Genomic DNA, 13,103 nt, shown 5'->3' on the forward strand with positions numbered 1-13,103 from the left:
ATGGCAACAGCCTTGAGGGGCTGAATGGGCCTCCTCCTGTTCCTGTGGTAACAGGCTCGAGGGGCTGAATGGGCCTCCTCCTGTTCCAATGGTAACAGGCTCGAGGGGCTGAATGGGCCTCCTCCTGTTCCTGTGTAATAGGCCCGAGGGGTTGAATGAGTCTCCTCCTGTTCCTGTGTAACAGTCCCGAGGGGCTGAATGGCCTCCTCCTGTTCCTGTGCAACAGGCCCGAGGAGCTGAATGAGCCTCATCCTGTTCTCAGAGAGCACAATGGCTCGTCAACAACAACAACAGGTATTTATATAGCACCTTTAACATAGTGAAACATCCAAAGGAGTTTAACACGAGTATTAAGAGATAAAAATTTTGACACGAGCCGTACAAGTAGAAATTAGCGCAGGTGACCAAAAGCTTGGTCAGAGAGGTTGGTTTTAAGGAGCGTCTTGAAGGAGGAAAGAGAGGCGGAGAGATTTAAGGAGGGAGTTCCAGAGCTTGGGGCCCAGGCAACAGAAGGCACGGCCACCGATGGTGGAGTGATTATAATCAGGGATGTTCAGGAGGGCAGAATTAGAGGAGTGCAGACATCTCGGGGGGGTTGTGGGGCTGGAGGAGATTACAGAGATAGGGAGGGGCGAGGGCCATGGAGGGATGCGAAAACAAGGATGAGAATTTTGAAATCGAAGCGTTGCTTAACCGGGAGCCAATGTAGGTCATCGAGCACAGGGGGTGATGGGTGAGCGGGACTCGGTGTGAGTTAGGACACGGGGCAGCGAGCACAGGGGGTGATGGGTGAGGGGGACCGGGTGCGAGTTAGGACACGGGGTCAGTGAGCACAGGGGGTGATGGGTGAGTGGGACTGGGTGTGAGTTAGGACACGGGGCAGCGAGCACAGGGGGTGATGGGTGAGGGGGACCGGGTGCGAGTTAGGACACGGGGCAGCGAGCACAGGGGGTGATGGGTGAGTGGGACTCGGTGCGAGTTAGGACACGGGGCAGCGAGCACAGGGGGTAATGGGTGAGCAGGACTTGGTGCGAGTTAGGACACGGGATCAGTGAGCACAGGGGGTGATGGGTGTGTGGGACGCGGTGCGAGTTAGGACACGGGGCAGCCGAGTTTTGGATCACCTCTAGTTTATGTCGGGTAGAATGTGGGAGGCCAGCCAGGAGTGCGTTGGAATAGCTGAGTCTAGAGGTAACAAAGGCACGGATGATGGTTCCAGCAGCGGATGAACTGAGGCAGGGGGCGGAGATGGGCGATGTTACGGAGGGGGAAATAGGCGGTTTTAGTTATGCTGCGGATATGTGACCGAAAACTCGTTTCAGGGCAAGGGTATTAAGGGTAACGGAACCGAGGGGGACAAGATGGAGTTAACGTGCAGATCAGCCGTGATCCAACTGAATGGCGGAACAGGCTCGAGGGGCTGAATGGTGTCCTCCTGTTGCTGGAGAGCACAAGGACCTTCCATTGCTGTCACTCGCGTTTAAACACGGGAGCACAGGGATTGTCATTATCTGGACTGCCAACATAAACGCAGACCGGAAGTAAACTAGCAGGATTGTGAAATAAAACCACAGACAATGCTGATCATGGGGCAGCTAAGCGTGAAACATTTTCATCTTCACTCTCACCACCTCGGAGTTCATTTGAAGTCAGGGTGACATTACTACCTCCTATTATTACTTCTTTCCTCTTTTTTTTCTGTTCCTGGGATGTGGGCGTCGCTGGCAAGGCTGGCATTTATTGCCAATCCCTAATTGCCCCTTGAGAAGGTGGTGGTGAGCCCCCTTCTTGAACCGCTGCAGTCCGTGTGGTGAAGGTGCTCCCACAGTGCTGTTAGGGAGGGAGTTCCAGGATTGTGACCCAGCGACGATGAAGGAACGGCCGATATATTTCCAAGTCGGGATGGTGTGTGGCTTGTTTCCGTTCGATATTTGTTGGGGTAAAGTTCCCCAGGCGCTAGCTGCCCTGTGGTACCTCCGGAGGGTCTAGAAATCTAGAAGTCATTGACACGCAACTGGCGATACAGAACACTGCTGGAATGTATTTGCTTCATGGGTTCTTTGCTTAAGAATTCATGCAACACATTGTTGTTAAGAACTAAATGCAAAATACTGCAGATGCTGGAATCTGGAATAAAAACAGAGAATACTGGGAATCTCAGCGGGTCAGGCAGCATCTGTGGAGAGGAAGCAGAGTTAACGTTTCGGGTCGATGACCCAGTTGTCACAACTGGATAGTGTTCGAAAAGAACGGATTCTTAACAAGCGCTGAAAGCGGGGGAGGGGAAGAAAGAACAAAAGGGAAGGTCGTTGATCGGGTGGAAGGCAGGAGAGATTCGAGAGACAAAAGGGATGATAGGCCGACTTGAGATGGTAATGGCAGAAGTTAGAAGAAGATTTCTTCAGATAGGGTATGAATGGCGGGATAATTACTAGCTGCCATTGAAGACAAAGAGAGAGAGAAAATACATTGGAGCAAAATCTGGGCCGAGGTTAAGGCCTGAGTTGAATTCGATGTTGAATCCAGAAGGCTGTAATCATAGGCAGTCCCTTGGAATCGAGGAAGACTTGCTTCCACTCTTGGGTGGCTGAACAGTCCAATACGAGAACCACAGTCCCTGTCACAGGTGGGACAGACAGTGGTTGAGGGAAGGGGAGGGTGGGACTGGTTTGCCGCACGCTCCTTCCGCTGCCTGCGCTTGGTTTCTGCACGCTCTCGGCGACGAGACTCGAGGTGCTCAGCACCCTCCCGGATGCACTTCCTCCACTTAGGGCGGACTGGTCTTTGGCCAGGGACTCCTAGGTGTCGGTGGGGATGTTGCACTTTATCAGGGAGGCTTTGCGGGTGTCCCTGTAACGTTTCCTCTGCCCACCTGGGGCTCGCTTGCCATGAAGAAATTCCGAGTAGAGCGCTTGTAAGCTGTAGAGCGAGTAAGGCTGTAAAGAGCCTAAACGACAGATGAGGTGCTGTTACTCGAGCTTGCGTTGAGCTTCGTTGGAACAGTGCAGGAGACCGAGGATGGAGCGATCAGAGTGGGAGTGGAGCGGGGAATTAAAGTGACAGGCGACCGGAAGCTCGGGGTCACATTTACGGACTGATCGGAGTAGTAAGAACGATTTGGTTTATTAGCAAAAGGTTTAACAATCACACTCCACATTACCAGTTCATCCACTCAGCTCACAACTGCATACCTCATCGTGAATTCCCCGAACCAAACTGGCCGGGGTTTTATTGAGTCTGGAGAACATCACGTGACTGGCTAAGCCACTCCCAACTCAACAGCTGCTGAGATTTGGGTGCCCCCGAGTCCCGTTATTATTTGATACCTGGCTCGAGGTGTGACTGTAGATGGGAATTGAAGGTTCCCAAGTCAAACAGCGAGTCACGGGTGACCACTGTGTGGGGTGGACCCAGTCAGACGCGCGACACATTCCCCGTCCCTGTATTCATGGCATCAAACTCGTAACCAGTTTTCTTCTCCAAACAGGAGCTGGCTGGCGCAGAATCAGACACTAGAATACTGTTGCAGTTATATTTAATACCATTGACATTTGGATGCATTCATGAAATTTGGTCACTGCAGAATCTCGAATGGGGAACATTCCAGATGTTTGGAATATGGAAACACTGTCTGACTCAACTCGAAACTCGTGTGGGCAAAGAGAAGCCACAGACATTAACATTCCCTGGACACGGTAATCAGTGGCCGGCTGGAGCACACGACCAAACCAGTCTCTTATCTTCATTCAGAATCGAATTCTAAACTGTGCGATAAAGGTTCAAAGCTGCCGAGAGCGTTTTATGAGCTCGTTCACTCACTGACTCACTCACAGACTCACTCACTCAGACTCACTCACTTACAGACTCACTCACTCACACTCACTCACAGACTCACTCACAGACACACTCACTCACTGACTCATTCACTCACTCAGACTCATTCACTAAGATTCACTCACTCACACTCACTAACTCACACTCACTCACTCATACTCACTCAGACTCACTCACTGACAGACTCACTCACTCACATACTCACTCACGCACAGACTCATTCACTCACTCACAGATTCACTCACTCACAGACTCACTCACACTCACTCACAGACTCACTCACTCACTCACAGACCCACTCACTCACACACATGCTCACGAACTACCCACTAACCCTGCCCAGTGAGGCCAGTCACAAGTCTCCATGGACACCACTCCACAATGATCATCAGCTGCGGCTCAGTGGACAGCCCTCTCGTCTCTGAGTCAGAAGGTTGTGGGTTCAAGTCCCACTCCAGGGACTTGACCACAAAATCCAGGCTGACAGTGCTGAGGGATGAGATGTTAAACTGAGGTCCCTTCTGCCCTCTCGGGTGGATGTAAAAGATCCCGGGGCCACTATTGGAAGAAGAGCAGGGGGCGTTCTCCCCGGTATCCTGGGGCCAATATTTATCCCTCAACCAACATCACTAAAACAGATGATCCGGGTCATTATCACATTGCTGTGTGTGGGAGCTTGCTGTGTGCAAATCAGCTGCCGTGTTTCCCACATTACAACAGTGACCACACTCCAAATAGTACTTCATTGGCTGTAAAGTGCTTTGGGTTGTCCGGTGGTCGTGAAAGGCGCTATATAAATGCAAGTCTGTCTTTTATTTTTACAAGTTGGAATGTTACCTTGCTCGTTCCTTAGACTCATTATAGATCTCCGTTATAACTCGATCCTTGTTGTTCATGAAGCTGTTGTGAGCTTCTTCCAGCTTCCTGCAAGAAAAATAAAGCCCGATTTACAATTATGGGAGTGTATCTGGTGTTCTCTTGCCACAACACGGGTACGGTAGCAGAGTGGTTATGTAGTAATCCAGGGGCATGGACTGATGATCTGGAGACTCGGGTTCAAATCCCACCACGGCAGCTGGGGAATTTAAATTCAGTTAATTAAATAAAGCTGGAATTAAAAAGCTTGTGTCAGTAATGGTGGCCAAGAAACTATTGTATTGTCATAAAAACCCATCTGGTTCACTAATGCCCTTTAGGGAAGGAAATCTGCCGCCCTTACCCCGTCTGGCTGATATGTGACTCCAGACCCACAGCAATGTGGTTGACTCTTAACTGCTCTCTAGCCATAACAGCAACACAAACCCTAACACTGCAGCGGTTAAAGACGGTTCACCACCATTTTCTCAAGGATGGGCAATAAATGCTGGGCCTTGCCAGAGACGGCCACATCCCAGGAACGAATTTAAAAAACAAATACAACCCTTCGCTCGACAGGCCACTGCAGCAGGTGGTTATAGGCTCTTCTGGCCTTGCTCTACACAAACGGGGTCTGGGTTAACGTCTCATCCAAAAAACGGCCCCTCCGACAGTGCGGCGCTCCCTCAGCACTTACCCTCCGACAGTGCGGCGCTCCTTCAGTACCGCCCCTCCGACAGTGCGGAAATGGAATTGAATCCGGTATTTGAAAAGGAATTCAGGAGAAACTTCTTCACCCAGAGAGTGGTGAGAATGTGGAGCTCGCTACCACAGGGAGGGGTTGAGGCGAATAGTATCGATGCATTTAGAGGGAGGCTGGACAAGCATATGAGGGAGAAGGGAATCGAGGGTTATGCTGATAGATTTAGATGAGGAAAGACGGGAGGAGACTCGAGTGGAGCATAAACGCCGGCACGGACTGGCTGGGCCGAACGGCCTGTTTCTGGGCCGTATATCCGATGGAACGTTAAAAGTACAGTGGCTGCCATGTTCTCTCACTGAATGATACTGGGACTATCCCAGCTTTTATATGTTATTGCCCCATTCACTGGAATTCCCAGTACGTGAAATTCAAGAGATTGCTTGGAGCATTGTGAGATCCCACAGTAATACTGTTGCAAGGGAGTCTGGCCTCTTGTAATCCCCTCTTGTGCCTTAAAACTTGGCTGCCCTTGATAGTTTAAAAAGAAAAAGGAACAATCTGGGAGGCTGTTCAGAGAAGCTTCACTTGGTTGATTCCTGAGATGAAGGGGGTTGTTTTATGAAGAAAGGTTGAGCAGGTTGGGCCTGTACTCATTGGAGTTTAGACAAATGAGAGGTGATCTTATTGAAACGTGTAAGATACTGAGGGGGCTGGACAGGGTAGATGCAAAGAGGATGTTTCCCCTCGTGGGGGAATCTAAAACTAGGGGGCATAGTTTCAGAATAAAGGGTCGCCCATTTAAGACGGAGATGAGGAGAAATTTCTTCTCCTGAATCTGTGGAATTCTCTGCCCCAGAGAGCTGTGGAGGCTGGGTCATTGAATATATTTAAGGCGGAGATAGACAGACTTTTGAGCGATAAGGGAGTCAAGGGTACGGGCAGGGAAGTGGAGCTGAGGCCAAGATCAGATCAGCCATGATCTCATTAAATGGCGGAGCAGGCTCGAGGGGCCGAATGGCCGACTCCTGCTCCTATTTCTTATGTCCTTATGTGAATTGGAAAGGAGAATATCTGGGAAAGATTAGAGTTGCAGAACTCCAGCCAGGCTGCGATTATTCTGTGGAATTAGTCCCAGTGCAGACTGCATCTTCAGTAGGCCTCAAGTCAACTGGAACATGGAATTTATTGTACAGCTGGATCCCCATTCCAATTGTGTATATACCATCATCATAGGTGGTCCCTCGAACGAGGGTGACTTGCTTCCACACCAAAAGGGATGAGTTCATAGAGATTTCAATGAAGGACCCAATATTCCAGTCCTGAACTCCAGGGGTGGAAGATGCCTGTGGGTGGATTTTTTTAACGTGGGGTGACCGTTGTACACCAGCCACCACACGGGCTTGACAGAGCGAGGTCTTGGTCCAGGGGCAAGGGTTAACCAGGACGACTGGAGACCAGCTCTGCTGCACGGACCCAGTGCGCGCACATATCGCACACAGTGTGGGGCTGGGCCCGTGCTGCCCCCTGGGCCCCTCGCCTCTTCTGGGCCCCGTACCCTCATTCGCCGCACCTCCGTCACGATCTCTCGCCGCTCTTCCGTCACGATCTCTCGCCGCTCCTCCGCCACAAAACATTCGCCGCACCAGTATTAAACACAAAATCTGGCTTTCCCATAATAATTAAACCTTAATCTAATGATAGTGGGCTGGATTTTCGGTATGTCACCGCCCCGGAGGGAAATTAGTTGCTGGTTTTGCCGGGGGGGGGGGGGGGGGGGGGGCGCTGAGCATCACCGCCCAGGAGCAGCGAGCCGGTGTGGAACGCCGCTGGCTGCGACAGTGCTTCCATTTTGAATTGACGCTGAGCCTATAGCGCCCCCCTAGTGGGACCGCCAAGCTGTCCCGGGGCGGTGAGTGCGGTAATGAGTGAGGTTCCCGTGATTGTTTCGTTTGTCATTATTTTTACGACTTATCCTAACGTGGGGCGGTGACTGGTTTTTGTGCTGTTTCTTTTCAAGCGAGCCTCTCTTCGGGTGCTCCGAGGCCGGCTATCTAGCTCGGGACTTTCGCATGCTCAGCCGGCCTAGCGTCCTGAGAGAGGTGTGGAATGCCTCCCCTAGCGCTCCGCCCCACACTCAGGGCCCAGCTGATGAATTCTGTGGCTGAGGACGGGTAATGTATTTGCTTCACGGGCTCTTTGCTAAAGAATTCATAGCAACACATTGCTGTTACGAACTAGTCGGTTTATTAGCAAAGGTTTAACAATCGCACGACACATTACCGGTTCAGCCACCAGGCTCACAACCACCTGCCCCATCGTGGATCCCCCGAACCCAACTGGCTGGGGTTTTATTGAGTCTTGTGAACGTCACGTGACTGGCTAAGCCCCTCACATCATCATCATCATCATAGGCAGTCCCTCAAAATCGAGGAAGACTTGCTTCCACTCTTAAAATAAGTCCTTAGGTGGCTGAACAGCCCAATACGAGAGCCACAGTCCCTGTCACAGGTGGGACAGACAGTGGTTGAGGGAAGGGGAGGGTGGGACTGGTTTGCCGCACGCTCCTTCCGCTGCCTGCGCTTGGTTTCTGCACGCTCTCGGCGACGAGACTCGAGGTGCTCAGCGCCCTCCCTGATGCACTTCCTCCACTTAGGGCGGACTGGTCTTTGGCCCAGGGACTCCCAGGTGTCAGTGGGGACGTTGCACTTTATCAGGGAGGCTTTGAGGGTGTCCTTGTAACGTTTCCTCTGCCCACCTTTGGCTCGTTTGCCGTGTAGGAGTTCCGAGTAGAACGCTTGCTTTGGGAGTCTCGTGTCTGGGGGACATGCGGACAATGTGGCCTGCCCAGCGGAGCTGGCCGAGTGTGGTCAGTGCTTCGATGCTGGGGATGTTGGCCTGGTCGAGGACGCTAACGTTGGTGTGTCTGTCCTCCCAGGGCATTTGCAGGATCTTGAGGAGACATCGTTGGTGGTATTTCTCCAGCGACTTGAGGTGTCTACTGTACATGGTCCACGTCTCTGAGCCATACAGGAGGGCGGGTATCACTACAGCCCTGTAGACCATGAGCTTGGTGCCAGATTTGAGGGCCTGGTCTTCGAACACTCTTTTCCTCAGGCAGCTCAAGGCTGCGCTGGCGCACTGGAGGCGGTGTTGGATCTCGTCGTCGATGTCTGCCCTTGTTGATAAGAGGCAACAGCAACAGCTCTACAAACCTGCGAGCATTCTCACAGGTGCATACGGTACAGGGCACAAACCATTTCCCGCTGCAAATTTACCGCCCCGTCGCCATTTGCGTTCCGAGATGAGCAGGGCTGAAAATCCAGCTCAAATAAGGCCCGGGGTGGGGCAGCGGGGGGGAAAAGCTAAACGCTAGAGTCGTCCGGTCGGGTCAGGTGCTCAGTGTTTCTCCACTTGGGGGAGATTTAAAATCGGATTTTCATCCACTTTCAATCCTCGCAAAGTGCCCCACTCCGTGACCCGGGGAGGTGGGGCTGGGGATGGGCGCCCTGGCAGCAGCCAATGCTCGCTGCTCCGACAAGGTACAGGGAGTGGGCCCAAAGGTGACGTTAGGGGGTGTGGGGGGAGTGGCTGTCCCTTCACTACAGGCTCGCAGCTTTGCACAATACCAGGAGGCCATTTGACTCGCTCGCATTGAAGGGCAATGCTTCATTTGGACACATTGACTTTAATTCTGTTACCCTCTCCCTTCCCCGTAACCATTTCATATTATTCAAAGAATGACATCAAATGTACGGAACAGACACAGGCCATTGGGCCCCATCGCTCGGTGCCGGGGCTGATAAACCACACCAGCCCCCTCCCACCCCTCTCCATCTCACACCATCACCATATCCTTGTATTCCTTTCTCCCTCATGTGTTTGTCCAGCCTCCCCTTAAATGCATCGATACTATTTGCCTCAACCCCTCCCTGTGGCAGCGAGTTCCACATTCTCACCGCTCTCTGGGTGAAGAGGTTTCCCCTGAATTCCTTTTCAAATACCGGTTCAATTCCATTTTAAATTATCTTACATGGAAACAATTTTTCCATGTGAGAAAAATTCTTCCATTACCTCACTTCATTCCTCCAGTGATAATCCTTAGCCTATTGTTATCATCTGCAAGCTGTGGCTCAGTGGGCAGCACTCTCGCCTCTGGGTTAGAAGGTTGTGGGTTCGAGCCCACTCCAGGGACTTGAGCACATAATCTAGGCTGACACTGCAGTGCAGTACTGAGGGAGCGCCGCACTGTCAGAGGGGCAGTACTGAGGGAGCGCCGTACTGTCAGAGGGGCAATACTGAGGGAGCACCGCACTGTCGGAGGGGCAGTACTGAGGGAGCCCCGCACTGTCAGAGGGGCAGTACTGAGGGAGCGCCGTACTGTCGGAGGGGCAGTACTGAGGGAGCGCCGCACTGTCAGAGGGGCAGTACTGAGGGAGCGCCACACTGTCGGAGGGGCAGTACTGAGGGAGCGCCGCACTGTCAGAGGGGCAGTACTGAGGGAGCGCCACACTGTCGGAGGGGCAGTACTGAGGGAGTGCCGCACTGTCGGAGGGGCAGCGCTGAGGGAGTGCTGCTCTGTCGGAGGGGCAGTAAAGGGAGAGCTCTGCACTGTCGGAGACGCCGTCTTTCGGATGAGACATTAAACTGAGGCCAATCTTCCCTCTCAGGTGGATGTAAAAGATTCTAGGGCGCTATTCAAAGAGTTCTCCCCGATGTCCTGGTCAATATTTATCCCCCAATCAACATCACTAAAACATATTATCTGGTCGTTAACACATTGCAGTTTGTGGGAGCTTGCTGTGCGCAAATCGTCTTTCACTTCCAATGTTCTTCTTAAGCAGTACCTCGGGGCCGGGAATGACGTACTTCCACACTGAGATGAGTTCTCAGTTGTCCGGTGTGTCGCTGTTGAGGTTGTCCATCACGGTCCAGGTCCCGAACTCCATTGTAAAGGGTGGAAGTTGCCTGTGCGTGTAACCAGGACGGGTGCGCGCACACACACCCACACACACTCCTACTGTCCCCCCTCCTTCCCACAGGACCCTGGGTTTCGGAGAATACGGTGCAGGCCTCCTGACCTCACTGCTGGCCCGCGCTGCACCTTCCCTGGGCCACGACCTTGGCCTACAAGTGTGAGTGCTGCCACATCTATCCTGAGACACCTGGGAGTCCCTGGCCAAAGACCAGTCCGCCCTAAGTGGAGGAAGTGCATCCAGGAGGGTGCTGAGCACCTCGAGTCTTGTTGCCGGGAGCATGCAGAAGCCAAGCGCAGGCAGCGGAAGGAGCGTGCGGCAAACCAGTCCCACTCACCCCTTTCCTCGACCACTGTCTGTCCCACCCGTGAACAGGGACTGTGGGTCCCGTATTGGACTGTGAGCACCATCGGAGCAGGCCGGGGAGCGGAAGGAGCAGTGTGGCGGTGTACCGCTCCAGGGAGCAGTGCGTGTTGGAGCAGGAGAGCGACGGCAGTGAAGAGGGACGTCACCAAGGTCCAGGTCGGTGATTGGAGCGTGGGGCAGGTACATCAGGAGCGGCGAGGCCGGGGCGAAGGAGCGGCGAGAGATTGTAGAGAGACGTGATCGGGGCCCGGGAGAGGCGCGAGTTCGGGGCCCAGAAGAGGCGAGGGCCCAGGGGCAGCACGGGCCCAGCCCACACTGTGCAATATGTGCGCGCACTGGGTCCGTGCAGCAGAGCTGGTCTCCAGTCGTCCTGGTTAACCCTTGCCCCTGGACCGAGACCTCGCTGTCAAGCCCCGTGTGGTGGCTGGTGTGCAACGGCCACCCCACGTTAAAAAAAACCACCTTCCACCCTTCAGGATGTAGTTCGGGATCCGGAATATTAGGTCCTTCATTGAAACACCGGTGAACTTTTTGACGTGGAAGCAAGTCATCCTCGATTTGAGGGGCTGTCTATGATGATGGCGATCCCAGCTAAGTCAGAACAGGGTTGGTTATCTGATCGATAGGGTTTAGTACTGCAACTCATGGAGCCCTTGGCCCACTAGGTAGCTAACCCTTACAAATCATGAATGAATGTGTGGGATGAACATGATTCCATTGGTCACGGGACCTCAGTTCAGCTGCGCGTCTGGGTTGGAAACTGTTCTCATTGACATGTGCCCTGAGCTTAATCACCAAGAGTCTGCCGAGTTAAGCAATACTTAGATACTTGAACCAACATTTGGCGGACGGAGCTACACTCTGGAGATTACTGTGTCTAAATATGTATATAACATACAGTTCTGATGTAAACACGTATTAATTACATTTTCGGTGCATGTCGGAGTTCATGTATTCCTGATAAACTACATATGTTAATACAGAGCCCAGCCAGATGCTACAGGCTGCAATGTATAAAACCATCAGTCTTTGCGCGCGCACTTTCATCACAGCTGGCTTCTCTAAAATGTCTTTTCTCCCACACTATATTGCTTTACAGGGGGCAATATGTCACAGTTAAAGATTGCTAATAATCCGATGACAGATGCAGAGTCCAATCGCTCTCTTCTGCTGCCATTTTCAAAATTCATTCCTGGGATGTGAGCGTCGCTGGCAAGGCCCAGCATTTATTGCCCATCCCTAATCGCCCCTTGAGAAGGTGGTGGTGAGCCGCCTTCTTGAACCGCTGCAGTCCGTGTGGTGAAGGTGCTCCCACAGTGCTGTTAGGGAGGGAGTTCCAGGATTGTGACCCAGCGACGATGGAGGAACGGCCGATATATTCCCAAGTCGGGATGGTGTGTGTGTGTGTGACTGGGAGGGGAACGTGGAGGTGGTGGTGTTCCCATGCACCTGCTGCCCTTGTCCTTCTAGGGGTTAGAGGTCGCGGGTTTGGGAGGTGCTGCTGAAGAAGCCTTGGCGAGTTGCTGCAGTGCATCTTGTAGACGGTGCACACTGCAGCCACGGTGCACCGGTGGTGGAGGGAGTGAGTGTTGAAGGTGGTGGGTAGCGTGCCCATCGAGCGGGCTGCTTTGTCCTGGATAGTGTCGAGCTTCTAGAGCAGCCACTGACAGCTATCATATAGTCAGAGGTTAGGGCAACTGCAGGGGTTCTTAGTTATGTGCACAGTCTTATCCATGATGCTGTGCCCTGACTAATTCTAGTTGTGTGTGTGTGCGTGTGAGAGTGTGAATGTGTGACTGTATGAGAATGTGTGTGTATGAGTGAGAGAGTGAGGTGAGTGAGATGAGTGAGTGAGTGAGGTGAGTGAGATGAGTGAGTGAGTGAGTGTGGCTGTGAGAATGTGAGTGAGTGAGTGTGACTGTGTGAGTGAGTGTGAATATGTGAGTGTGAGTGAGTGAGGTGAGTGTGTGAGTGAGTGCGATTGTGAATGTGTGTGTGTGTGTGTGTGACTGCGCGAGAATGTGTGTGTGTGAGTGAGTGAAATGAGTGATTGTGAGTGTGAGTGAGTGTGTGACTGTGCGAGAATGTGTGTGTGTGAGAGTGAGTGAGTGAGTGTGTCTGTGTGAGTGAGTGAGTCATCGCTCCAACCCTCTTCGCAATCTTCCTCGCCGCCATGCTCCACCTCACAGTCAACAAGCTCCCTGCTGGAGTGGAACTAAACTACAGAACCAGTGGGAATCTGCTTAACCTACGCCACCTTCAGGCCAGGTCCAAGACCCTCCCATCCTCTGTCGTCGAGCTACAGTAAGCGGACGACGCCTGCGTCTGCGCACATTCAGAGGTATAACTCCAAGTCATAGTCAACATATTCA

General features: G+C 52.6%; 1 protein-coding gene across 2 annotated transcripts in view; it reads right to left on the minus strand.

Moving 5' to 3' along the window:
* Positions 1 to 13,103, minus strand: part of dnajc4 (DnaJ (Hsp40) homolog, subfamily C, member 4) — a 175,856-nt gene that overhangs the window by 22,675 nt on the left and 140,078 nt on the right. For both annotated transcript variants that reach the window (XM_070868212.1, XM_070868213.1), the window contains exon 7: positions 4,672 to 4,758. In XM_070868212.1, the coding sequence (XP_070724313.1) occupies positions 4,672 to 4,758 (87 nt within the window). The remainder of the gene's footprint in view (positions 1 to 4,671; positions 4,759 to 13,103) is intronic.

Source organism: Pristiophorus japonicus, chromosome 27 (genome assembly GCF_044704955.1).
Source record: "Pristiophorus japonicus isolate sPriJap1 chromosome 27, sPriJap1.hap1, whole genome shotgun sequence".
NCBI lineage: Eukaryota > Metazoa > Chordata > Chondrichthyes > Pristiophoridae > Pristiophorus > Pristiophorus japonicus.